At 47.2% G+C, this 24,947-nt stretch overlaps 1 protein-coding gene across 3 annotated transcripts; it reads right to left on the bottom strand.

The window, feature by feature from the left end:
* Positions 1–2,177: 2,177 nt before the first annotated feature.
* Positions 2,178–10,349, bottom strand: TBXT (T-box transcription factor T). 3 transcript variants are annotated; one of them, XM_061207397.1, is made up of 8 exons: positions 10,144–10,349; positions 9,397–9,661; positions 8,502–8,636; positions 7,603–7,664; positions 7,425–7,486; positions 5,531–5,707; positions 4,342–4,471; positions 2,178–2,451 (listed from the first exon to the last, which is right to left on the bottom strand). In XM_061207397.1, the coding sequence occupies exons 1-8, from the start codon at positions 10,347–10,349 to the stop codon at positions 2,178–2,180; spliced, it is 1,311 nt and encodes a 436-aa protein (XP_061063380.1). The 3 variants fall into 3 exon arrangements, with proteins under 3 accessions (XP_061063380.1, XP_061063381.1, XP_061063382.1); XM_061207398.1 differs by having other exon boundaries at positions 5,531–5,704; XM_061207399.1 differs by lacking the exon at positions 5,531–5,707.
* Positions 10,350–24,947: the final 14,598 nt, after the last annotated feature.

Genomic DNA, 24,947 nt, shown 5'->3' with positions numbered 1-24,947 from the left:
CCACCTTGACAGATAAGGAACTTGAACTTCTGGAGAGGTAACTAACTTTCCTGGGGTTCCACAGCAAGGGAGGCAAATGGACACTCATATCCAGGCCTTTTGTACCAAGTTGCAGGCTCCTTGTGCTATGCGGCTGCCACTGCCCCACTGCATAGCTGAAAAGACGCTATTTAGTATATTAAAATATGAACTCCTTGAATTTGAACTCTGGGTCACCTTTAGAAGCTCAACCATGTCAAAGCCCTAAGTAGAAGGTCCCTGGGGTCAGGACTGTGTGACTCCATCTCCCCGCAGCCCCCAGCGTGGGGCAGGGCCACGTCCCCCGGCGGTGCTCCTGGGAGCAACTCCTCAATAAGCCGCAGCATCCGAGTCTCAGTGGACCCAGGCTCCTCTTCGTCTACAGGTCAGTCATTGCTCATTAGCGCTCTGTAAGGCCTGGGAAAGGACGGGCGCTGGGGAAGGTCCTCGGAATATAGTCCCAGCCTTCAGAGAGCAGTCAGGGTGATGGAGGAGACAGACAAGCTTCCTGGGAAACACCTGCACTACGGGATCCCGGGATTGCAGCGTGTACCATCTACCCCTCACCTCCTTCACTAAGGCCCCTCACCCTTCTCCAGTAGACCTCACGCCTGGGGCCAAACCACTGAGGCCAGTTTACTTCCCAGTCCTACCTGGGCAGTGGTTTTTTAAAAAATATTCTTCCAATACTTTTATACCAAGAAATCTTCTGATCTGGGGTATTTCTATATGAGTTGCAATAAAACCTAGTAGGAATAAAACCCAGAAAAACTTTAAGTGGCAAATAGTTTACAAGAAGCACGTCCCACTTGGAAAGCAGGCACAGACACACTAAAAATACAACCCTTTACACTTACATTCTAAGTTTACACTCTTTTAGAAAGCAGAGGTTCAGAATATCAAGCTTGAACCAGTAGGATTAAAGTAAGGATTCTGCCACTAGATGGAGAAATTGCCCCAGTCTAGCACAAGTGTGGTTCTGGCTCGCTGCTGGGAAATCTTAGCTGCAGGAAAGATATTTACAAGTGCCATATTGTTTAAATGACTGTGGCAACTACACCTTACATTTATAAACTGTAACATTTTGTCAATTCATTTTATGTATTTTTGCTTGAATGGGGTAGACATCCCATATTAATCTTTATGGCATCTGTATGTTCTACATTCTGTCGTTACCATATTCATGATTCAGTGCTGACTATTTAACTCTCTTGAAAATCTTTTAACATGGTTTGCATTTTGTGGCAATTAGCATTGAGTAAATAAATATATGCAAATTTCACTTCCAGTCCTGCAACTGATTAGGTAAAATACTAAAGTCTGGAACAGACTGAAAAGCTTCTCCAGGACAGTCTTAACCACCAGCTATAACGAACAGCAAAATCTCATTCCAAAAGAGGAGAAGTTTGAATAATAACTAGACCAACCAAATTTTGCACATTGCCTTTATTTTGCAGAAAATGCTTTCTGCTGATTGCCTTTGGCTACATTGTCAGAAGAAAAATATAAACAGTTGTAGGTTTAACAGTACAAGAGATTAGCTACGTATGCGTAAAACAAGCACATTCTAGTGGGCAGAGCTGGACATTTCCACTTTAACTACAATCTGCCGTCCTCAACTATGATTTAATTCTGTCTTTCACAGCTCAGCTCCAACTGTGACCCCTGCCACAAAGGGGACCTGAAGGCTACTTGAAAGCAACAAGGAAGAGAACTAAAAGTGTGCTTTTTATCTCACTAGAGTAGGACCAGTGGAGTTTACATATTGATGTGCCAGAGTCACCTACGTGTGGTACGAGAAACAAAGTTTCTGCATGCTAGCAAGTCATTTTTACTGTGAATCACGGCGAGTTAGGCCAACTGCATTGCTTCCACACTTGAATTCGCCTGCAGCACACGAGGACCCAGGACGGCACTGCCACCACCGAGGATGAACAAAGGTGGTGTCAGTGGGAGGATGAACAAAGGTGGTGTCAGTGGGAGGATGAACAAAGGTGGTGTCAGTGGGGCTCTCGATAAATAACAGAACGTGTATTCTCCTCTTATTTAAAGTGAGGTTAATAGGCCTTATTCCCTTCCCCCGCCCCATGAGCCTACCAATCAAATCAAGACTTGCTGCCACGAGAAAGTCATTGCATCTTTAAGACACAGGCTCCGGCTCACATGGACGGAGGTGACACGGGCGTCCACGAGGCTAGGAGGCGGGCTTGGGCGGAGGCATCGTACTGGCTGTCAGCAATATCTGTGGCCGTGGAGGCCCCATCGTACAGTGGGGATCCCGAGGAGGAGGGAGCCGAGACTGGGTGGGCGAGAGAGGCAGAGTGGGTAGAAGAGCCTCGAAAGAACTGGGCTCCCAGCCCGTTGGACATCCCTGCCGTCTGGGCACCGGGGGTGATGGTGCCGTTGCTCACGGACCACAGGCTGGGGTACTGACTGAAATGGAAAAACGGAGAAGCAGACGAGTCAGAGACCTGGGAAGGGGCTCCAGATAAGCTGCAGGAGGGGAAAACAAACCCCCCAAATCCCACTCCTGATAAGTGGGTTATATGGCAGCTTTCTTTCAAACGGGCCACTTCCTCTGCGTTATTAAACCACACTCTGACGTGCCTAGAAGTTATTGTCTCATGTATTAACAATGAACAAAATCATTGGGACAAAATCAATAGCTAAAAAGGCTGCTGACGTAGACATAGCTCCTGGCAGAGCAAAATACTCCAGCTTTGCGCTCATGTTCAGAATCCAAAATTCTCAGAAATACTGAATCAGATGTTTCAGAGGATGTGCTTAAGCATCTGTTAACTAGCATGTCCCCCACCCTGCAGTGATTCCTTCGAGCAAGACGACAGGCTTCTCAAACACCGAGTGGTGGGGGGTGAGCATCCAGGGGCTGCCGGACGGGCACCACATCTCAGCACGCGTTAGTCAGCCTGACCCACGGCAGAAAGAAGTGCACCAGCAGTGAGACCAGGAAGCAAACCCCAATTAATTAGCTTTATCACGTTAGCCTTGTTCTGCGACCGCCTCTGAGGCCCTGTTTCCCCACCTCTGAAAGAAGGAATTGGAAATGGGTATTAAACCCCCCAGTCTGGGAACACAGGCTTGAATAGCATTACACTAGGCTACAATTTTGTTTCAGGAAAATGTCTCTCTCTTATAGTAGAATCCTTTTATAAATGAATAATGAGACCGTACGCTGCCGTGGGCTATACAGTTTACCAAGCCATGTCCTGCACTTCAGATGCACTTGAACGTGCAAACAGGCCTGAGTTAAGTGAAGTAGGTTACCATCCCCATTTTACAGATGCGAAGAAACAAGGCTCCAAGATGCACTGACATCCTCTAACATCCTCGGTGGGGGGGGCCTTTGTAACCTACAGATCATCCAATTTACAGCAGTTTTCTAGGTACCTTCACAGCCCTGGAAAAGCTTGCTGATTATGTATTGCTTGCTTTATTTTTAACAGTAGACAATTAGATTCTTATTTTAAAGGAATTGTTTTCTAAAAATAAAGAATTAAGATCTTAGGCAAATAGCGATATTCTATACACAGAAACTGCATTGCTTTTGAGGTCAAGATGCCTTGTCTACAGACTCAGTCTGCTGTAAGCCAACTTGTCCAATCATTTAATATCTTTGAGCCCATTTCCTCATTAGAAAATGTGGACTAACCTCTAGCTTTGTTATTTTAGTTCTCTATTAGCATAATCCTATGAAGAAATGCAATACATTTACCGACCGGCTTGATTTCTTTAAGCCAATCTCCCTCTATATAATTTTCAAGTTAAGAAAATAGTCATCATTCTTTACAAGTTACCCAGCATATACGTTAAGAACATTGATTCTATATCCACAGAAATCCAACAAAGCTATTTCCTTAATTTAAACCCGCCTGTCAAAAAAGGTTCTGGAAACATTTCTGCAACATTCACCTACTGACCTCAATAACCCTGTAAAGACAGGCTGAGGCTGGGGTTACTTAGTACCCTTTTCTTGAAGAAACAAGGCTCAAGAGACTTGTCCATCACAAGAACTAGTAAATGGCAAAGCCAGGATAGGGTCCCTGGTTCCCTTCCATTACAGCCCAGCTCCCATCCAGCCTGAGGGAGCAACTGGTCTTCCCAGAGAACAGGCTGAAGCAGGAACTCACAGCAGTCATGTAACCTGGGGTCCCCGGACACACCTGGCTAAATGGTCAAGTTATAAACAAAAACCCAACACCCATAAGTGAAGGGCAGAATAGGGGCCAGTGAATGAGATGGCATGAAGTCATAGGCACTCAGAGTTCCCAGGACAGTTTGCATCATTCCCCAGACATACATTACCTAGAGCCTGTAGGAGGACCAGTATTCGGACTCATGGGGAGCATGCTGGTGTGGGCAGGCATTCCAAGGCTGGACCAATTGTCGTGGGGTGGGAGCATGGACAAACATGTAGATGTATTGTCAGAATAGGCTACGGGACGTAAGAAAGTGTCATTACTGATGGGATCTTCCAAGAGTGACAAAATGCATTGAAATACTACCAATAGCTGGAGCTACCCAACACTGAAAACAAAATGTGTGCGATATTAAGTAGAGAAAACAGTCCACTAGCCTGCTAAATTGGTCATCAAAGGCTAATACTTATTGTCAAATGTATATATTTGAATATATTCCAGTACCCAGGCTTTTTCTTTATCATTAGATCAATAGCTGTCCTGTAGAAATGGAATCCTGCAATCACATGATTGAGGATTAATTATCTTTAAAAATAAAATCAATGTAATTTTAACTTGTCTTTTCCCCAAAGGATTATTTCTTAAGAATTAAAAGGGCTTTAGAAACCAGGCAAAATTTAAAATATGATCTTCTAGCCTCTGGTTGGACAACTATTTCCTTCCCAAATAAGCTCCTTTCATTTCAAATCAGCTTTAATTGCTTCATTGTTTTATGGTGTTCATTAGCTTTTTCCCTCCTTTTGGAGCCAGACAAAATGAAGTCTGGGCATCCATGGTGTTAGAGAGAATTAGGTCCAGGGATCTTCATGGTCTGGCCCGCTGATCACAAGACTCAAGCCTGCACCAGGGTCGCCTGGGGGTTTGTTAAACCACCAAGTGCTGGGCCCACCCCTAGAGCTTCTGATTCTGTAAGTCTGGGGGCTTTTCAGATGATACTGGGGCTGCTGACCCGGGTGCCATACTTGGAGAAACACACGTGTGTCAGTCAAGCTAGTAACTCGAGTGCCTGGCTGGCCCGACATCATCACTTTCGAAGGGTTCATAAAATATCCAAACCTGGGCACCTAGACACGGGCCCATAGTCCTGGAGTAAGGATGCTCGAGCAATAACGGTCACATTCAGCCCCAAAGGCGCCCTGGACTGTGGTCGAGCCAGCAGTAACGTGGACATGAAAAGAAGGTCCCTCTTGAGCCGATAAAGGGCCTGCTCTCTGGAGCCCTGCAGACTGCCTTGCCCTTTCCAGAGGTCTTCCGGCCACCCCCAAAGCCCGGGCCTACTTCCGCTCAGGACTTACTTGGAGAATTGTTCCGATGCGCGTAAGGGCTGGGGTAGGGGGCTGGGCGGTGGTTCCTCAGGGCCGGGTACCTTTCACAGCCGTGCGTGGAGGGAAGAGAGAGGGGGCCTCCAAACTGAGGGTGAGGGGTGGCAGGTGGACACAGGGTGCTGGTTCCAGGAATCAACCACCCCCCTGCTGTGAGAGAAGAATGCTGAGTACCTGACTTTTGCATCACTTCCATTATGTAAAGGACAGGAGGGGAATCCCCCAGAGGTCCAGTGGTTAGGGCTCCGCACTCTCACTGCCGAGGACCCGGGTTCACCCTGGTCAGGGAACTAAGATCCCACAAGCTGCGCGGCATGGCCCCCCAAAAACCCCAAAACACACAAACAAACAAAAACTACTAAAAGACAGGAGGGCAGAGGCCAGGAAGTGGTGGATCTTTTGCTCAGGACCCAGCGGAGTCTTCAGGTGCCACAGGCTGGCCAAGGTTTCGAAACCCACAGAACAGCCGAAACCCTGGGAGACTGACCCCGACCTCAGCCAGCCCTGAGGCCTCCTCAACACCCCCAGAATCCTCCCGGCCTCTTACGGGATGTTCTGTTCCCCCAGGCAGGTTACCTTTCAGGGCCTAACTGCTGAGCTTGAATATAACGTAAAAAGAGACAGAATTCAGATTCAGAGCCAGGCGCATTCAGGACACACAGGGCGAGCCGTGCAGCGGAGCCCCTCCGTCCCCCTCCTCCCACCCCACACTGTCACACGGAGGGGCTCCTGCCCTGGCTGGAGGGGCACCCATGTTCTGCTTTAGGCCCACACTCTCCCCGCCTTACACATCAATCAGAAAACTGTTCCAACATTGCCCTGCCCTCCTCTAAAACTCCAATTTCTTCTCCATTTCCTTTTTAACTTTAAAAAGAAATCAGAAAAACAACCACTAGAGGACAACCACTCTGGCTCCAATTCCCAAACTACAAACAATTCTTCAGACAACATCCAAATGAGGGGAAGGTCCAGATGCGGCCACAAAGCTTGGGCTCCATCACTTGCCAGAGCAGTTGTTCATATTCTGCTCTATGACGCGGCAGCCCATGAGCCACTTAGGGGAGCTGTTTGTTAAATTAGTCCATAAGATGACAAGAAGGAGGGAAGGAAGAAGGAAGGAAGGGAGGGAGGGAGGAAGAAAGAAAAATAGAAAAAGAAAGAAATACACACAGTTTGAGGAGGCGGCCGTGCCGGTCCCTCCAGACCCCTGAAGTGAGCAGCCAACACTAACTTTCCTCTCTCCGGGTCCCCTCCCTGCGTGGAGAGGAGGCCTAGACACAGCCCTTCCTCCTAACAGACTCTGCTGCAGACCTGCATCACTTCGCTGGCTCATGGAACTCCTAAAGGAAGCTAGACTTAAAGCAGACCTTCCCATCCTACGCTCCACTGTTTCCAGCATGAGCTGATGGGCCATTCCCAGAACCGAAGCAGGCTAAGGGGAAAAACCACATGTGATCGTAAGCATCGTTCCAAACATGGTCCTTCAGTTTTCGGTCATTAACAAAAAGAGAAACCATCTCATAGTGGATATAAGAGCCGGGCTCTCCTCTTGCCCAACACAGCAGGGTGTAAACACCCATCAAGGTGTCAGCCATCCATCCAGGCCATGGTTGGAGCTGCCTTGAAGCACAGCAAAAGAACCCCAGTAAATTCTCCCCAGGCTTCTCTGTCAGGAGTCCTGTGGGCTGGGGGGACCTCTGCAAGCCCCAGATGGAGCAGGGGCTGAGGGCCAGGTGCCCTGCACAGCAAAGGGCACCGTGCTCCCCAAGCGCACCCAGGAGCTCTGTCTGCTCCATCCCCAGCTTCCAGCTCCCAGCAGGCTAGCCCCGAAACAAGGCGCATCTGGCCAGAGCGCAACAAACCGTACATGGGGAGTGCCCAGATTGCTGGCTGTCTCCAGGTTCTTCCATCATGTCCTTGTGATCGCTTCTGCCAAAGAAGTGCAGCGAATTGTCAAGGAGGACATTCAGAACCTAGTATTTGCAGCAATAGTTCATCTTTCTGCACACTTCTTTGCTCAAAGGGTATAGTTAGAATTCTCTCACCTTTCCTTTGCATCAAGGAAAGCTTTTGCAAATGGATTGTATTTAATTTTAAGAGCTGTGATCTGAAAAACAAGAAGTTGCGTTTACTAGTATGTTGCTCATTCGCCAGAGGATTTAATTTGGCACCAAGAAATCAGGAACCACCAGCACCCCCTTTAAACATTCAAATATAATCAGATTTATTTCCAGGTACATTTTTCTATTTGGATCTGAAGTAGCCGAGTAATCATCATATTTTATAAAGAAGAGCACAATCATGAAAAGCTTTTAAGTGCTGATTTTCCGAGTGGAATTCACAATGAGTTTAACCTACTGCTGACAATATTCTGTGTGCATCAACCAAACAAACAGGGCTCAAAACATAACCCGGGTCTGCTTAGGAAGAGTGACTGCTAGCTCTAGTTGGCAGTCAACACTGACAACTTGACCAGCTAATCACAAACCGTCTGTACTTTGGGGTCAGACTTAGATATGGATTTACAGGCACTAAACTGTATTCTGTATCTAGTTGACTCTTCACACCACAGATTTGGAGGGATGCCCCCAACCCTTTTAGGAAGATTCCCAGAGTAAGGAGAGGTCCCCCCCTTTCTATGAAGTCCTGTTCTTAAATTCTTACAGTCCTTTAACCTAAATGTTTTATTCATCTTTTCATTTTGAGCCTTTAGTGGATGCTTCGAGTTTTGGACACTTTTATGGAAAACTAAAGGGGAAAGCGCTTGAATGAGTACTTATTTTAAAACTTTTCTCCCGCTGTCCCAATTTTATAGTTACGGTAAATTACTTGAAAAGGCATTAATTATCAGTCTAAAAGTACAATAATCACACAGGCTCTTGGCATTCGCGGGAATCTCCAGCAGAGCAATCTACAGACCGATGGCTGCCCGCGCCCCTCTCACCTCTTCGTTCTGATAAGCGGTCACCGCTATGAACTGGGTCTCCGGGAAGCAGTGGCTGGCGATCATGCGCTGCGGACCCCCAACTCTCACGATGTGGATTCGAGGCTCATACTTATGTAAGGAGTTCAACATGATCTGAGACACATAAACACGGGAACGGTGATCATCAAAGTCCTACCGTTAAGACAACAAAACATCCATATGTCCTGCTGAGGAGGAGAAAAATACATGGAAGATGCAGAAAATCCTGCAGCTCACAGGAAAATGTCTTTACTGTTGAAGTTGGTAGGTTTCCCATTAGGTGCTGCTCTCACGACTAGCTTGGAAGAGGAATGTGAGATGCTGCACACCATTAAAGGCAATGAATGCCCATCACGAAATGCTTTGACCTGGTAGAGTAAAGTTCTAAGGCTTCCAGGGCAGCTGCAGACAGCTTTAAATGCCTGAGCGAGATCGCAGCTTACGGGAACACCGGGTCTCCCAGTAACAATCCCCAGGTAAAGACGTTCTGTAGAGAAGGACAGATTTACAAGTTTGTTCAGACTCCACGCAGTAAATATGTGGACATATTCAGCTCTAAAGCGACCGTTGACTATCAAGACTGATATCTTCTCTACCCCTAGGAAAGTTGAGGGCTAGGACGCAAAAGTTCCGCCAAACTTGAGATCTGCCTGAGTGCTCAAAGGGGAGGCTTTGCGCCCTCTCCCCGCTCTCCAGGCCTTGGTGTTACCGTCGTCAGTTTACTATAAACAACACTGCAGGCTGAACTGAGGAAGGCAGATGTCACCTCCGTGCACGCAGCGCCCTTCCAAGGCTCCCCGGGGACAAGGTGCAGAGTCTCGGGGCCCCTCCTCGCGTCGTCCGCCGCCCCGTCCCCGCACCCCATCACACCTACCTGGCCCCCTCCATTGAGCTTGTTGGTGAGCTTGACTTTGCTGAAGGAGACCGGCGCCTTCATCCAGTGCGCCCCGAAGTTGGGCGAGTCGGGATGGATGTAGACGCAGCTGGGCGCCTGCGGCTCAGGCTTGCCCCCTGGCACCCACTCCCCGTTCACGTACTTCCAGCGGTGGTTGTCGGCCGCCACAAAGTCCAGCAGGAAGGAGTACATGGCGTTGGGGTCCAGGCCGGACACGTTCACCTTCAGCACCGGGAACATCCTCCTGGAAAGGAAGGAGCGCAGCTGGAGGACCCCGGATCTGACCCGTTAGAACGAAGAAGGCAGGGGCATCTGCATTTGGAGCAAAGAGGAGCCCCCTTGGGACCTTACAAAGGGGACGCCCGAGCTCCCCCCTTCCCCGGACTCTCCTAGATCCACAGGCGCCCTCCTCACTACCCCCCGGCCTCCAGAGGCGGGGCGGGAGAGGACCTGGCGGAGGGCTGCAGCACCCGGGTCCAGCCCGCGGGGCAAGCGTGGGCGAGGCGCGGCTCGGGGGAGTCCCCCGGGAGTCCCTCCTGCCCAGAAGAGTGAGGATAACGCGAAGAAGTCCCAGAGGGACAATTAAGGGCCACAAGGGTCTGTTCCCCAGTCTGAGTGGAAACGAGCAAAAAGACCGGGAGAAAGTGTTGGAAGGTAAGGAACTTTCCAGCCCGGCTGCCCGGCCCGCCCGAATGCGTGGCACACGCCGGGTTGGTGCGCGCCTACCTGCCGTTCTTGGTCACGATCATCTCGTTGGTGAGCTCCTTGAAGCGCAGCCACAGCTCGCTCTCCTCCAGGCCCACGCGCAGCTCGCGCTCCGTGGGGTCGCCCTTCTCGCTGCCCGCCTGCAACTCGCTCTCCACGGCGCTCAGCAGGTGGTCCACGCGATACTGCAGGCTCTTCCCCGCGCCCTCGGTGCCGGGGGAGCTCATCCTCCCGCCCGCCCCCTCCCCACCGCCCCCCGAAGCCCCGACTTGCTACCCGAGAGCCACCTTCGCCCCAGTAGGCGGCCGCTCTTCCAGGAAGAGGGGCCGCTCGGGCCCAGACCTGCGACGGCGCCCGGGTGCCAGCACAGACCTGGGAGGAGGGCGAGGATAGAGATCCGGGGGGGAGGGGCGGGGGAAAGGGGTGGGGGGAAGGTTATTCCACTTGAACTCCCGCAAGGAGCTGCTGGAGGAGGTCTCCGGGGAGAGAAAATCGCCCCTCGGCATAAATAGAGCCTCGAGAGCCGCCGAGGGGGGCGCGGCGGATTGGGCCGCGCGCCCTTTGAAGTGCCAGGGCCGCTGCCCATTGGCCGCGAGCGGCCATATCAGACTGAGCCGGGCGCGCCGCGGAGGCGGGGGGCCGACAATGGGCTCCCGTGCCTGCTTTCTGTAAATCCGGAGCCAGGCCCCGCGAGCCCCGGCCCAGCGCCTACACCTCCGCCCTCCTCCAAATGTTTGCACCTCCATCAAAGCGGCCGGGCTGGCCCCGAAGGCCGGGAGGGGATGGGGGACGGACGGGGTGGGGATGGACGGTCAGGGCTCCCGAGCTCGCCCCGGCACGCACCTCGCCGAGGAGTTGCCCGGCTGCCCGCGAAGCTCCCCAGCTCTCGCGCGCGGGGCCCTCCTCTCTCTCTCGAAGCGCACCCGGGACCCCGCAGGTGTGCCAGCCTGGAGTCGCACCGAGGCTCTCACCTGCGCCCGAGCCAGTGTCCGTCCCTCGCCAGCGACCATCGCGCACAGCCCCGCTTAAGGGCGCGCCCTGTGCCTAGCCCGGGTCGGGCTGGTCTCCGCTCCTCCGAAGGCTCAGCCCGCCACCGAGCCCGGTCCCGTCCCGACACGTCCCTCGGCCCGCGGCGCTTCAGGTGACTCCGCTAACACCCGCGACCATGGATCAGCCCACCCGCCGTCCCCTGTTCTCCGCAGCCCTCGCCTGTCTGGAAAGGGAGGGCCCACGCTCGGAGTGTCTGCCCGCGGGCCCATCCAGCGCCCCGAGAGGGAGATAGGCCGAAATCAACCAACGACCCCTTTGGGGATGTTTTCTCTCTCCCCCCTTATCCAAGCAGGACTTTGAGGACGAGGTCTGCGCGTGCACTGAGTGTAAACCGAGAGTTGGCTCCACTTCAGTGGGGTTTGGTCTCTGCTTTCGCGGAAGGTGGGAGTGGGAGGGGGCGGGCCAGGCTTTCCTGGCGAGCCGGGTTCCAGGTGCGTCTCCCCACCCGGCCGGCCGAAAGCGCCCGGCCGTGCGGGCCTCGAGTGGTTTATTACCTTTCGGGGAGAACCTCCGCGAGGAGAGCGAAGAAAAGGTGACAATGAGCAGGAAATAGTTCAATGGGGCCTCTTCAGACAATAACATTCCTCCTAAAACGGGAGCCCAGGAAGGGGGACGGCAGCAGATGCTCGGCGTCGGGACGCGGTCTGCGCGCCTCGGAATCGCTCGCTAAAGAGGGCGCGTGGTCCCAGCCTCGGTTCCCCGCGTCTGCTCGGCGCTCACCCCACCGCACGCCCTCTGGGAAAAGCCACGCATCGGCGGGGCACCCATTCCGAACAACCCTGCGCCTTCGCAAGGGGGCTGGTTCTGCGGGGAGGTCGTGGAATCTGCGCCCCGCGCTAACCCTGCCCTGCCCCGCGCGGGGCCTGGCTCGCTCCGGGGTCGAGAATGCCGGGGGACCACGGGAGGGACCGCGCGCCTGCAGCCCCCTGGGGAGGGGTGAGCGCGCTCCCCGGCTGGCTGCCTTTCCGCCCCTCTCCAGATGGGGCCTGCGGAGTCGCGAGGCCCGGCGCACCCCATCACTGTCGCATTTCTCAGTTTCTTTTGTTGTCTAGGATGCAAGGAAATGCCCAGGGAGCTGACCCGAGGGGGAAAGTTTCCTTTTGGAAAGAGGCACCAAAAGGACCTCATTTGCTCCCGGCACCCGGACCCTGCTGAGTCGCCTTCCACCCGGCCCTTCGGGCCATAAGCTTTGGGGGGCTTTCCGGAGAAATTAAAAATGTCTAAAGGTCATCTGTGCGGTTGAGACCTCCCGAGCCTGCGCACTTAGAATAAAGGGGGGTGGGTGTGAGGTGGAGGGGGAAGAAGCGTGGGTACCAGGCAGTGGGGGGGTCTCTAAAACCCCCGGCCGGGAGCCAAGCTTAGGACACTCCTTGACCCCTGAGGCGGGAGCTCTCTTGGCGCTGATGCTTCGGGGTCGACTTTCCCAAAGTCTGGAAGCGCGGGTGAGGACCCGCGGGTTTACCAGGTCGCTCCAGTAACTGTGGTTCCGATTTCAATTCGGCTCCACAAGCGGGAGGGGGCACGGACAAATAAGAATAAAGCCCCGGCAGAAAAGAATGTTAGCTCTCAAACGTGAGCAGCGACATTTCTTCCCTCCAGAAGGAAGGTCCAGGGTCCCAGAGCGGCGCGCGGAAAGCTCAGCGCGCAGCTGGGCGAGACGCCGGGGCTTAGGGGCTGCGCCGTAGCTGCGGAGGTCTCCCGACTGTCACCGCCTCGTATTTTTCCTTTCTTCTCTGTGCCTGATTTTCTGGATCTTTGTTCCTTGGTTCTCAGGATAAGCGTCTCCACTCTCCGGGTCCTTTCAATGAAGGCTGCCGTGCATGACAGTTTACAGCCAGAAACTTCCTCCCGCCCAGCTATAAAGAATTCCCAGTTAATAACAAGGTGCTTCCTTGGCGGGAGGAGGGGCCAGGGCTCCCCAGATGTTTCTTTCCCAAGGTCTTTCTCCCGTTGGGAAGTCTAGCCAGCCGGCCCAGAAAAATAAGTGAAGGCCTTACGGCTGGGCCTTAGGCTCCACCAATAACTTAGGAAACATTTTACAAAAGAGCACATACACACACACACCCGTCATTTCCCAGAGAGGCGGTTTTCCCCAGACCCACCCCCTCTCAAGCAACAAAACTATTTGTCTTGTGGGAGCGGGTATCAATGGTGCCATAACAGGCTCAAGGGCAGTCAGGGCAGGGACAGCGTTGTGGGACCCCCGCCATGCCCTCCAGTTTCCTTCTTCTATTTTTTCTTCTTCCTTAAAAAATAAATTGATTTTTGATTATATAATTTGTGCTCACTGTAGAATATACTATACACATGATGGATGTACATATCTGTATGTACATCATGTGTGTGTGCTCGTGTGTGTGTGCGCACATATGAAAATGCAAACCTCAAGCGCTAATCACTGCATATGTGGGTGTGTTTTCCTCAATTTTTTTTCATTCTGTTCTTCTGGTGAGCCCTTCTTCCACACTGGTTAAGCAGACTTAACAAAAGCATTTGCGTCCTAAATTTAAGACAACATATAAAGGGCGCTTGATAGCAAATCTTTTCTGTCACTAGTGTTTTTTCTGTCTATCCCGCTGAAAGAAACCCGATGAATTTTGTTACGGTTTTTAAAGTTGCACAATATAATTCTTTAGACTCCTTAGCATTGAAAGTCTTCAAAGGCCATTGGGTTGTCTGGGGCATCTCTGGTTTGTGGAGGAGAGCAAAGACTTGTTTCTCAAAGTCTTTCTCAGTCGTGTCTCAGCCCTGGACGTGGCTGACCCATCACTGCAGCCCCAGGAAGAGGGCAGTCGGGCTATCATTTTGAGCTTCCAGACCTCTCTCCAGAAGTGCAGGGGAGGGTGTGGCCTTGGCAGGTGTGGAGTTGGATTATTAGCCCAAGGAAGTGCTTCAAGACCAAATCCATCCTGGCTATACTTTCTCAGCCACAAAGCTTTGTCACAGATGACAGTGTACGGTTTCCTGATGGGCGTTCACACACTAAAAACAAACAAACAAGCCTGGTGAGGCTGAACGCCTGGGATTGTGGCTTTTCCCCGTAAGACTCCAGCGCAGTTGCCTCCGTCCTGGAATCCCAGGCAGCAGAGGAGAAATCTGTAGGTGGCTGGATTGTGGTCCCTTCTGTGGCGGGTAGCTTGTTCTCCTGGGTTCTTGAGTTTCTCAGGCCTCGTAGTTCATAGTTTGTCTTCAGGGTGGAATGTCTTTTTCCCGGTTTTTCCAGGAAGGCCGGGAGAGCCCTTTCAACCATCTCTTCAGCTCTGGCCTGTGTTGTGGTAACAATTTCGGTCCTTCTGTTTCCACCTTATCTGTGCTTCCAAATCAGATTTCTTGCCTGTTCTCAGCTTCTCCACTGTTTCATCCCTTAGCCTTTTCTGCATGTATTAAGTGGCTTGTGAAATGTTTTTCCCACACCACTCTGTCAGTTTGCTTTTCTCTGTCACTTTTGGGTTTTACTGCCTCCAGTGAAGAGTTTCTTTTTCTGCTGTCGCCTCGCTTTTCTGACAGTCCCTCGCCCCTGCCTTGCATCACAATCTCCTCGCTCCTTGAGGCTCTGTTTCTTAGAAGCCATGGTTTTGTGTCTCACTGAAAAGGCCAACCAGTTTTCTGAATTCATCTTTTGGTTCCTGCCATTTATTATTTCCAGAGGCTGCTTCTCCTCTGAGTTTTAGGAATAACCCCATTGCCCCTCACCCGTAACACTTGGCTCCCTGCTATTTTCTTTCCCCACCTACACCTCCTCCCTTGGGGTGGTGTCCCCCCCCCCTGCCGGCTGCTCCAAGGACCCCTCACAACCACAGTGTGAGGCAGGCGAGGTGCAGGGTCTGTCTTACTCACTCGAACCAGCACTTGACTCTTGCTGTTGAGTGCCTGGATTGGCAAAATTGGGATGCTGCCAGCACGTGCATTTAAGGAGAAGCAGGAGGTCAAGATCCCCCTGGAGACCTGCCAGGGAGCATTTTAACAATGATGTGGGCGAAACATTAACCCTTAACATTCACGAAAATGCAAGAGCCACAGAATCCAGAGCGGCCTTTCTTGAGTCACTACTCATTGACTTGAATCGCCCATCGTCCTGAAGACAGTAAAGCAAGGGTCCCCTGTGGAGTTGTGTACAAAATGAGACCCAAGAATGAAAAGAAATGAGCTCTTCTAAGGGAAGCAATGAGGGTGAAGCAGTAAGAGCATCATTTCGGGTATAAACTTACTCAAGAAATCATGCCCGGGAACTCTACCCAATCATTTAATCGGTGACCTTATAAAATGGCATGTCTCCTTTCTCTATACCTTAGTTTAGAAAATCCTACTTTGGCACTGAATTAAATCTGAAGTCCCAAACCAATTCTCTTATAGGAAAGAACGCTGGAAACAAACGGATTTGGGAGTGACTGATATACACTGCTTATGCCGGACCAGCTCTGAGGTTCCCGGTGTAACTATTCAGCAGGAAAGGCCGACATTATGTCCCCAATGAGGCCAGGTGGTGATTGTTGCTGTGAGAGGGGTTGGTACAGCAGGCTCTGAGCCCAGAGATTCAGGAGCCTGACCCTTCCTAGAGGAAGCAGCAGGGAGAGGGCAGAGTTCCAGGCCCAGGAGTGGGAGGGAGACTGCTCTTTCTATGGAAAAAACAGTATGCAGTGTGGCCAGATGTTGAATTGGAGCGCGGGCAGAGACCTGAGAGAGGCTGCATGCAGTGGGGTTTTAGTGCCTTGATTCTGGAGCAAAGCTGAGGATGACTAAGAGAGACTGGACTTTTAATGATAGTGGAGACTCCACAGACCCAATCACCTATTTAATAAGAACAAAGGGGACGGGGAGACAGGAGGGCCAAGTCTGGCGGGAAAGCTTACGGTGAGGCCGGTGTGCTAGGTGTCTGCGTGGTTTGGGAAGAGGACGCCGCCGGAGGGCAGAGGTCAGCAGGCAGGTATGGAGGTGGGGCACTGGGCAGGCTTTTGAGACGGTGGGATTCTGGGATCTTCATGGACTAGATAGGAAGAACTCTAGAAAGGTCTGCACTGTATCCTAGAAACTGTGGGGGCACTTTTAGAGACTTCTTGTAGAAATTCCCATAAATACCATAGACAAAGACGAAAACAAGGGAGAATGAGAGATATTGTAAGGATATTTGGGGAAGGCCTATCTGGGGGAGGAGGAAAGAGGAGAAGACAGATGGAGCCCTGAGCAGAAATCTGCAAGAGCATTTGGAGGGCAGGCGGCTGCAGCTGGGGTGAGAACAGAGAGCTGGAGGGTGACATGGGGAGCGCCCCAAGGGAGAGCCGGGCGCGGGGACGACAAGAAGGAGGGGCTAAGATGCATCCTCCCTCCATATCAAATACCAGACTGATAGTAAAAAACGGGACAAAGGGGAGGGCTTGGCATGTCTGTGAGAAAAGAGCCCCAGTCAATGGTTCCCACCACGGGGACTTTGCCAGCTGAAAAGAAGCCGCTGAGGAGGAAAACCCATTTGGAAATTAGGATTAGCACGTTCTGCAGCCTCAACTCACACAGCTTCCCGGGTCCAGCGTGTCCCAGCCCGAGAACACAGGCAGGAGGAAGTAACATTCACCGCGGTCTATTATATGCGAGGAGTCCTGCATATGTTATCAGCCAGACATCAGCTTTGCAAGGTGGTGAGAGCTCCTCTTTTATATTCAGGAAACTAAGGCTCCAGAGAGAGGGAAAAATGGAGAGCGGCTGGATGTCTGATTTGTCTTACTTTAAACTCATCTTGTTTCCACCAAACTAGGTTAAATATATGGAAAGTGGAAACAAATGGGTTTATCTCTCTCCTACCCACCACATTCAAAAAACTATTTATAAATGGAATGTGGCGTGTGTGTGTGCGTGTGTGTGTGTGTGTGTGTGTGTTGTTTGGCAAGGGGAACTGGTTGGCTTAAATACTTTGAAAAATCTGAAAAAAAGTTTCGTGATACGAAGGATGACAACATAATAGGAACTGGAGGAGGAAAAAATCTCATCCTTAAACAACTCGCAATCCAGTCGGAGATGCTGGTGATCAGGGAGAAAAGCAAAGGCCAAATAGTGCTTAAGCCTGAATACATCATCCTAATTGTGCTTCCAAAGCACCCTATGCAAGTCAGGATGATTATCCTCCTTCTTTTAAAAATTTTCATAATAAAATAAAATGTAGATCAGAGAGGTAAAGAAGTCTCCCCAGGGTCACAGAGTTCATGTGGAGCTGTAACTCCAAGTTATACTAGTGGACTACAGTAATTCCAGATCAGAAGTAAGTAGGAAGACTCAAATTGTGTTCTTGGCCTTTGCCTGATTCATTTATTATCAACTTGTATAACTTTCAAAGATCATCATTAACCTCAGAGGCTGGCTTTTAAAAAAAGACCATTCTACTATTGTAGCTACTTCCTTTGGGTGCTAGAGGAATTGGTGAGGTTAAAGGCACTGAGAGAGGGACTTCCCCGGCGGTCCAGTGGTTAAGACTTCATGTCTCGAATGCAGGGGGCTGGGGTTCGATCCCTGGTCAGGGAACTAAGATCCCACAAGACACGCAGCCAAATAAATAAATAAATAAAGGCACTGAAAGAAAAACCTGGAACGTTGTGGGAACTTGTACAGTGTTATCTGCTGAGGTTTGAATACAGGCTATACATTTATACATCTTGTGATGCCCGTGAGTAAGAGTTCCCATAGATGAGCTGTAAGCCTAGAAAGGGAATTTCTGGGTAGGGTCCACCTTCGGTATTTATAGAATTTGCTGAATTGTTTTCCAAAAGATGTTGCACCAGTTTTATATGCCACCTGCAGTGAGTAAGGTTCCTCTTTCTTTGCATCCTGGCCAACACTTGATATTGTCAAATTTTACAGTTTTTCCAATCTGAAGGGTATAAAAAAGAATGTCATGGTTTCAAATGGCATTTCCCAGATTACTAAGGATTTTTGAGCATCCTATTGAATCTTTTTCTTTTCTTTTAATTGAACTATAGGTGATTTACAATGTTGAGTTAGTTTCTGGTATACAGCAAAGTGATTCAGTTATATATATATATAACTTTTTCATATTCTTTTCCATTAAGGTTTATTATAGGATATTGAAGATAGTTCCCTGTGCTATAGAGTAGGTCCTTGTTGTTTATCTATTTTATATATAGTAGTTTGTATCTGTTAATCCCAAACTCCTAATTTATCCCTCCCCCACCCCCTTTCCCCTTTGGTAACCTTAAGTTTGTTTTCTTTGTCTGTGAGTCTGTTTCTGTTTTGTAAATAAGTTCATTTGTGTCATATTTTAGATAGCATATAAGTGATATCATATGGAATTTGTCCATTGAATCTTTTTTTAAAATTCAATTACGGGAGGTTTTTTTGTAAGGCTAATACTAATCATTTGTCGATTTTATAAATAGTAAAACATTCTCTCCCTTAATGACTAGTCTTTCATGTCCTTGATGATATCCTTTTGCCAACAGGAATTCTCAATTTTAATATGGTCAAAGGTATCACACTTTTCCTTTCCACTCTATGGTTTTTGTGCCTTTGTTTGAGAGAGCCATTCCAACTCCCAAGATAGTCTCTCATATTTGCAAAGTTGTATAGCTCTGCCTTTTTACGTTGAGGACTTTAAACCACTCAGAACTGACTTCTGTGCATAAGATGAGATAGAGATCCCCTTTCAATGTGGAAAATCAATTGCCTAAGCACCGCCTATTAAATCATCCCTTGTTTCACTAAAGATCGGCAATAAGTCTGCCTTAGTTTCTGTTCTGCATCTGATTCTGGGCCCTCGGATTCTGGGCTCCCTATTCTAATTCATTGATGGATGGTTTTATCTATGCTAGTGCCAATGAAGCACTATTTTAATTGTTCTATGGCTTTAAGTTAGAGCCTGACATGTAGGACAAGCCCCAGCCCTTACTACTTTCTGTTTCCAGTGTGTCTTGTCTGTTACAACTGGCTGCTCTTCTACGTAAACGTAAGAATTAGCTTGTCAAATTCCATGAAAAATTATTGAAATTGCATTAAATCTAAAGATCAGATTGGGGAGAACTGACATCTTTGAAATATATAGTATTTCTCTCCATGAGCATGACACTCCTTTTATTTAGGTCTTCTTAAATGTCTCTCAGTAATGTTTTATAATTTTTCTCATAAAGGGTTTACACATTTTTTTCCCCAAATTTAACCTTAGATAATTAATTTTTACTGCTATTGTAAATGGAATATTTTTAAATTATTTTATAAAATCACACATTTTAAATAATATTTATGTAAACACTTTTACCTCATTACAAGATCTCATATAACACCTCATTATAACACAAACACTTAGTAATCCCCACCCAGATCAAGAAAGAGCCCATTCCCAGCACCCCAGAGGGTTCGCTTCCCAATCACAAGCCCCAACCTCCCCTTTAAAGTTAAACATTTTCCAGAAAATTATAATAATTACTTTCTTGCTTTTCTCTGTTGGTATTTTTCTATTAAAAAATACAGTTTTATATCTTTTATGAACTTTATGGCTTTTTTTTTCTTTCTTATTATACTGGTCAAACTTCCAGTCCAAGCTTGAAGAGAAATAGGAATAAACAGGCATCTTTCTATCGTTCCCAAATTCAAAAGGAACAGTTTCAACATTTCACCATTAAGTACATTATTTATTTACAATTTTTTTAAAAATATACTAACAGATTAAGGAATTTCCCTCTTATTTATAATTTGCTATCATTTTCATTATGAGTAGAAATTACTGAAATAAACAATATATTACTGGGCTCAATTTGGTAATATTTTGTTTAAAATTTTTGCAACTACATTCTTGAGTGAGATTAGCCTGTTTTTTTCCTTCTAGGTTATGCAGGTATCACAAAAAGAAATGGAGGATGTGCCCTCTTTTTCCATTTTCTGGGGAGTTTACTTATAAAAGATGACATTATTTTTCCCCTAAATATTTGGATGAAGTTCACTAGTGAAACCATATGGGCCTAGAATTTTCTTATTTTCTTTGTGGGAGGGTTTTCAAATTATGGATTCAGGGCTTCCCTGGTGGCGCAGTGGTTGAGAATCTGCCTGCCAATGCAGGGGACACTGGTTCGAGCCCTGGTCTGGGAAGATCCCACATGCCGCGGAGCAACTGGACCCGTGAGCCACAACTACGGAGCCTGCGCGTCTGGAACCTGTGCTCCGTAACAAGAGAGGCCACGACAGTGAGAGGCCCGCGCACCGCGATGAAGAGTGGTCCCCACTTGCCGCAACTAGAGAAAGCCCTCGCACAGAAACGAAGACCCAACGCAGCCAAAAATAATAAATAAATAAATAATTTTTTTAAAAAAATTATGGATTCAATTTATTTAATAATTGTAGGACTATTTGGATTTTTCTATTTCTTCTTACTAAAATAATTTGTCCACTGTTGCTATTGAGATGTCGTCTGTATTTCTAATTGTTATTTCTTTGTGAGTGATCTGTCCTTTCTCTCTGGCTTCTTTAAAGAACTTCACTTTACATTTGGTGTTTTTTGTCGTTTTTTTATCTATTGCTCTTGTGGTTCTTTGGAATCCTTAAATCTGAGGATTGGTGTCTTTCGTCAATTCTGGAATTTTAGAATTTTTTCTTCAGATATTGCTTCTTCCCCATCCTCTTGATTACTTCCACTGGAACTGTGATGAAACGTATGTTGGACTTTCTTACTCTGGCCTGTATGTCCCTTAACCTCTCTATGTTCTACCACCACTTTGTTTCTCTGTGCTGTATTTTGGATAATTTCTGTTGATCTACATAATTCACTAATTCTATCTTCATATATATGTCTAATCTACTCTTTAACCCACTTGTTAAATATTTTTATTTATTATTTTTTCCACTTTAAAAATTCTATTTCTTCCTTTTTCAAACAAATTTGATTCATTTTCATAGTCTCCTACTCTTTACTCATAATTTAAAATTTGTTTGTAAAATTTATTTAACTGTATCAATCATACTTATTATACTTTCCACATTTGATAACTTCCATTATCTTGATTTTTTTGTGAATCTAATTCTGCTGATTCTTATTTCTACTGGTTCTTATTCATGGTTCTGGGTTTCTCCATGAAAATGTCACATTTATAATAAATATATTATTATTTACTTGATGGTGCCATCATTGCTTTTCATAACTTTGAATTAAAGAAAAAGAAATCTGCCATTTAATTATTTCTTTGGGAGTTTCAACATTTCTTCATCCTTTTCATCTAGGTAGGATACTACAGTCTCATTCTCAATCTGCATACTTAGTCCAATATTGACTTGCTGTCTTAGCCTCCTAGAATCAAAAAAGGGAAAAAGCTACATGTATAAACTCTGAAGGCAAAGTGCCTTGGAGATGGGCCACCCCCACTGTAATTCTTGGCTATTTGCTCTTATTCACCAAGGAATTGGGAAACAATTCATGCCCCTTCACTTTCCTCCTGCCATTATCCTGGGTTTTCCATCTCTTCAGGCTGCTGACCCATCTAATTCAGCATCCCTGAAATCTCAGTGACCTTCACCCCCACTCCACCAAGGGCAGGAGCTCACACTCTTGCCTTCAGGCATTGCCCAGAGCTGCGCAGACTCAAATCTTAAGCTCAGTGTCCTGCTCCAACCACAGTCTCCCATCCTCTTGCATCTCCTGCTTTTAATCCCTCCCTAACTTGTTCTTTGATCTCCTGGGGAACTACATCCTCTAAGTCTCTGGGCAGAGAAAAGACAGAAGCCAACCACAACATGGTGTATCTGAATTGCTTGTTCCAGGGTCAAGGGTACTGTGGTCCTGGGTACTGTGGTCACCCCCAGAGAAGCAGGCTCACCCCTCGTGTGTTCTAGGAGGTTAATCTTAAAGGAAAGAGACAGAGCCTTCTCTTAAAGATTGTATTTACTAACAATGAATCTTCTGAAAAAGAAATCAATCCCATTTACAATAACATCAAAAACAATTAAGTACTTAGGAATAAATTTAACCAAGAAGATGAAAGATATCTACTCTGAAAACTAAAAGATGTTAATGAAAGAAAACTTAGAAGACACAAATAAATGCAAAGGCATGCCATGTTCATGGACTGAAAGAATTAATATTGTTAAAATGTTAATATTACCAAAGGTCATCTATAGATTCAACACAATCCCTATCAAGATTCCAATGGCATTTTTTGCAGAAGTAGAAAAAAAACTCCTAAAATGTATATGGAAACACAAAAGACCCAAAATAGCCAAAGAAATTCTGAGAAAGAAGAACAAAGAAGGAGGCATAAAACTTGCTGGTTTCAAGCTATACTGTAAAGCTATAGTGATGAAAACAGTATGGTACTGACATTAAAAACAGATAAATAGACCAATGGAACAGAACCAAGAATCCAGAAATAAACCCAAGCATATACGGACAACTAATATTTGACAACAAAGCCAAAAATACTCAACGGAAAAACAGTCTCTTCAATAAATGGTGCTGGGAAAAATTGGATATTCATATTTAAAGAATAAAACTTGATATCTCTCTTACAGCACTCACAAAAATCAAATTGAAATGGATTAAAGACTTACATGTAAGATCTGAAACCATGAAACTCCTAGAAAAAAATGTAGAAAAAAATCTTAACATGGATGCACCTCAAAGGCATGATGCTAAGTGAAGTAAGTCCGACAGAGAGACAGATACTGTGTGATCTCACTTATATGTGGAATCAGAGGCAAGACTTCGGGAAAGGGAGAATTAGAAGAAATTGATCAAAAGTTACAAACTCCCAGTTATAAGATAAATAAGTACTAGGAATGTAATGTATAACATGATGACTATAGCTAACACTGTTGTGTGTTGTATATAAGAAAGTTGTAGTGATACCTAGGAAAATTGTTAAGAGAGTAGATCTTAAGAGTTCTTGTAACAAGAGAATTTTTTTCTTTTCTTTTTATTGTATTTATATCAGATGATGAATGTTAACTAAACCTATTGTGGTAAACATTTCACAATATATGTAAATCAAACCATCATTCTGTACACCTTAAACCTATACAGTGATGCATGTCAATTATTTCTCAATAAAACTGGAAGAGAAATTGTATTTACATCATTTTTTCTATACATAAACTCTTTAAATGGTGGCAGTACCAATATTAACAATGGTTACTATACCAATGTATAATTTTTTCTGCAAAAAAAAGGTTTTATCCACTTCGTTGGATAAAACTTCATGACATTTAACTTTTTTTGGATCACAGACCTCCTTAGAAACTTAATTTAAAACACACACACACTATGAATCCTGTCTCCAAGAAAATCATATGTACATATCATATACAACATATTTTAAGGGGTTTACACCCCCAAAGTTTCTGAGTTTTATGTTAAGCACCCTGGTCTACTCTAAGTTTGACAATAGACTCACCAATTCAGTGGTTCTCTCAAGACTGTTTTACCTGTAAATTTTCTCATTGTGTATCTATCCACCCTTACCAATATTCCTACTTTCTTTCCTGATCATGTAAATTCACAAGGCTCTCATATCTCAAATTGGAAATTTTGACCACTGGGGAAATTATGGAAACGTTCTCCAAAATCTTGGGGAAAAAGCATATAAAATTTGGATTAGCATTTCATACTCAACAATCCTGCTTGGGAAGATGATTTGAGAACCACAGGTACTGGCTAAATAAATAAAAGAACATCTGTTTCTAGCAAGACAAATTAATCAATCTTCACCAAAATCAATTATCAGAGAAATAAAAACAAATAGTTACTAATAAGGGTGAGTATGTGTATGTGTGTATGTGTGTCTGTGTGTGTAGGAAAAAAAATCATCGCTACCTCAACTTGCATGAAAATCCAAACAAACTAATGACTGATGAATCCAAATCTGCTGTTTATGTGTTGACTTGATGTTAATATCTGTAAAACCCCTATAAATGGATAGAATTTGAAGGCTTCCCCAGGAGACAGAGCCTAGACGACAATTGGTATCAGATGACACTGTCCTGTCTTCAGTGATGGGTCTGCACCTGCGTGCCCAGAAGCAAGGCATCCGTGACATTTTCGGAGGGCAGAGGCAGGCTCGGCCTGCACTGGAGGGGAACTTCCGACTCCTCACCAGCAGCGGGCCGGCTTTCTCAGGCGCCCCCAGAATCCTGGCTTTCCCGACCTCTCTGCAAGGCCTCGGCCTCTGACTGACGGGGGCTCTTTACAGTGCAAGGTGCCTTAATTAAAACATAAACTCTGTTCATTTCACTCCGTCTGATAAGGACCCCCAAAAGACAAGGGGAGTTGACCAGAGAGCAAAGTAGTAAGAGACTGAATCCCAGGGTCTTGTCTTGAAGGCTTTCCCATGCCTGCCACGTCAAACGGGACTAACATCGATCTGGACTCACAGATGCAATTGGCCACCATCAGCGACCAGGCTGCAATTGGGCTTCTTCTAGTCAGAGGCTGGCCCACCCATGGGGCCCCAGCAGGCAGCCCAAGCCTCCCCTTCCGGTTATTTATGAGGTTGTTGGGAAAGGTTGTACCTGGCATGGAGGACGTGCTCCAGCGTACACTAGAAACACCACCACCACCACCTGAATGGATGCAACCCATCTTGTACAAAGTACTGGACAGTCAAAGAGCTTGTACCGTGAGCCGGGCGTTATGTAAGCTCCTTAACTACATTGCTGAGTTCATCCTCACAGCAACCCTGGAGTAGGTATCCTTGTACCCACCGCACGAAACCAGGACACCAAGGCCGGGCCTCACTAAGGTCACATGGGTAGAAAGGGTCAGGCAGGAGCTGAACCAGGCGTGTCCTGCCAGCCTGCGG

Source organism: Eubalaena glacialis, chromosome 12 (assembly GCF_028564815.1).
Source record: "Eubalaena glacialis isolate mEubGla1 chromosome 12, mEubGla1.1.hap2.+ XY, whole genome shotgun sequence".
Classification (NCBI taxonomy): domain Eukaryota; kingdom Metazoa; phylum Chordata; class Mammalia; order Artiodactyla; family Balaenidae; genus Eubalaena; species Eubalaena glacialis.
Note: the sequence above shows the minus strand (reverse complement) of the source record. Positions and strands in the feature narration are given on the sequence as shown.

What these genes read in the sequence shown, in the direction of transcription:
- TBXT (XM_061207397.1), bottom strand. Translation starts at nt 10,349, where the DNA reads ATGAGCTCCCCCGGCACCGAGGGCGCGGGGAAGAGCCTGCAGTATCGC. An exon ending in ATCGTGACCAAGAACGGCAG is followed by an intron (nt 9,662 to 10,143) that starts GTAGGCGCGCAC and finishes CTTCCTTTCCAG; the next exon opens with GAGGATGTTCCCGGTGCTGA. An exon ending in CCGCTTATCAGAACGAAGAG is followed by an intron (nt 7,665 to 8,501) that starts GTGAGAGGGGCG and finishes CTTGTTTTTCAG; the next exon opens with ATCACAGCTCTTAAAATTAA.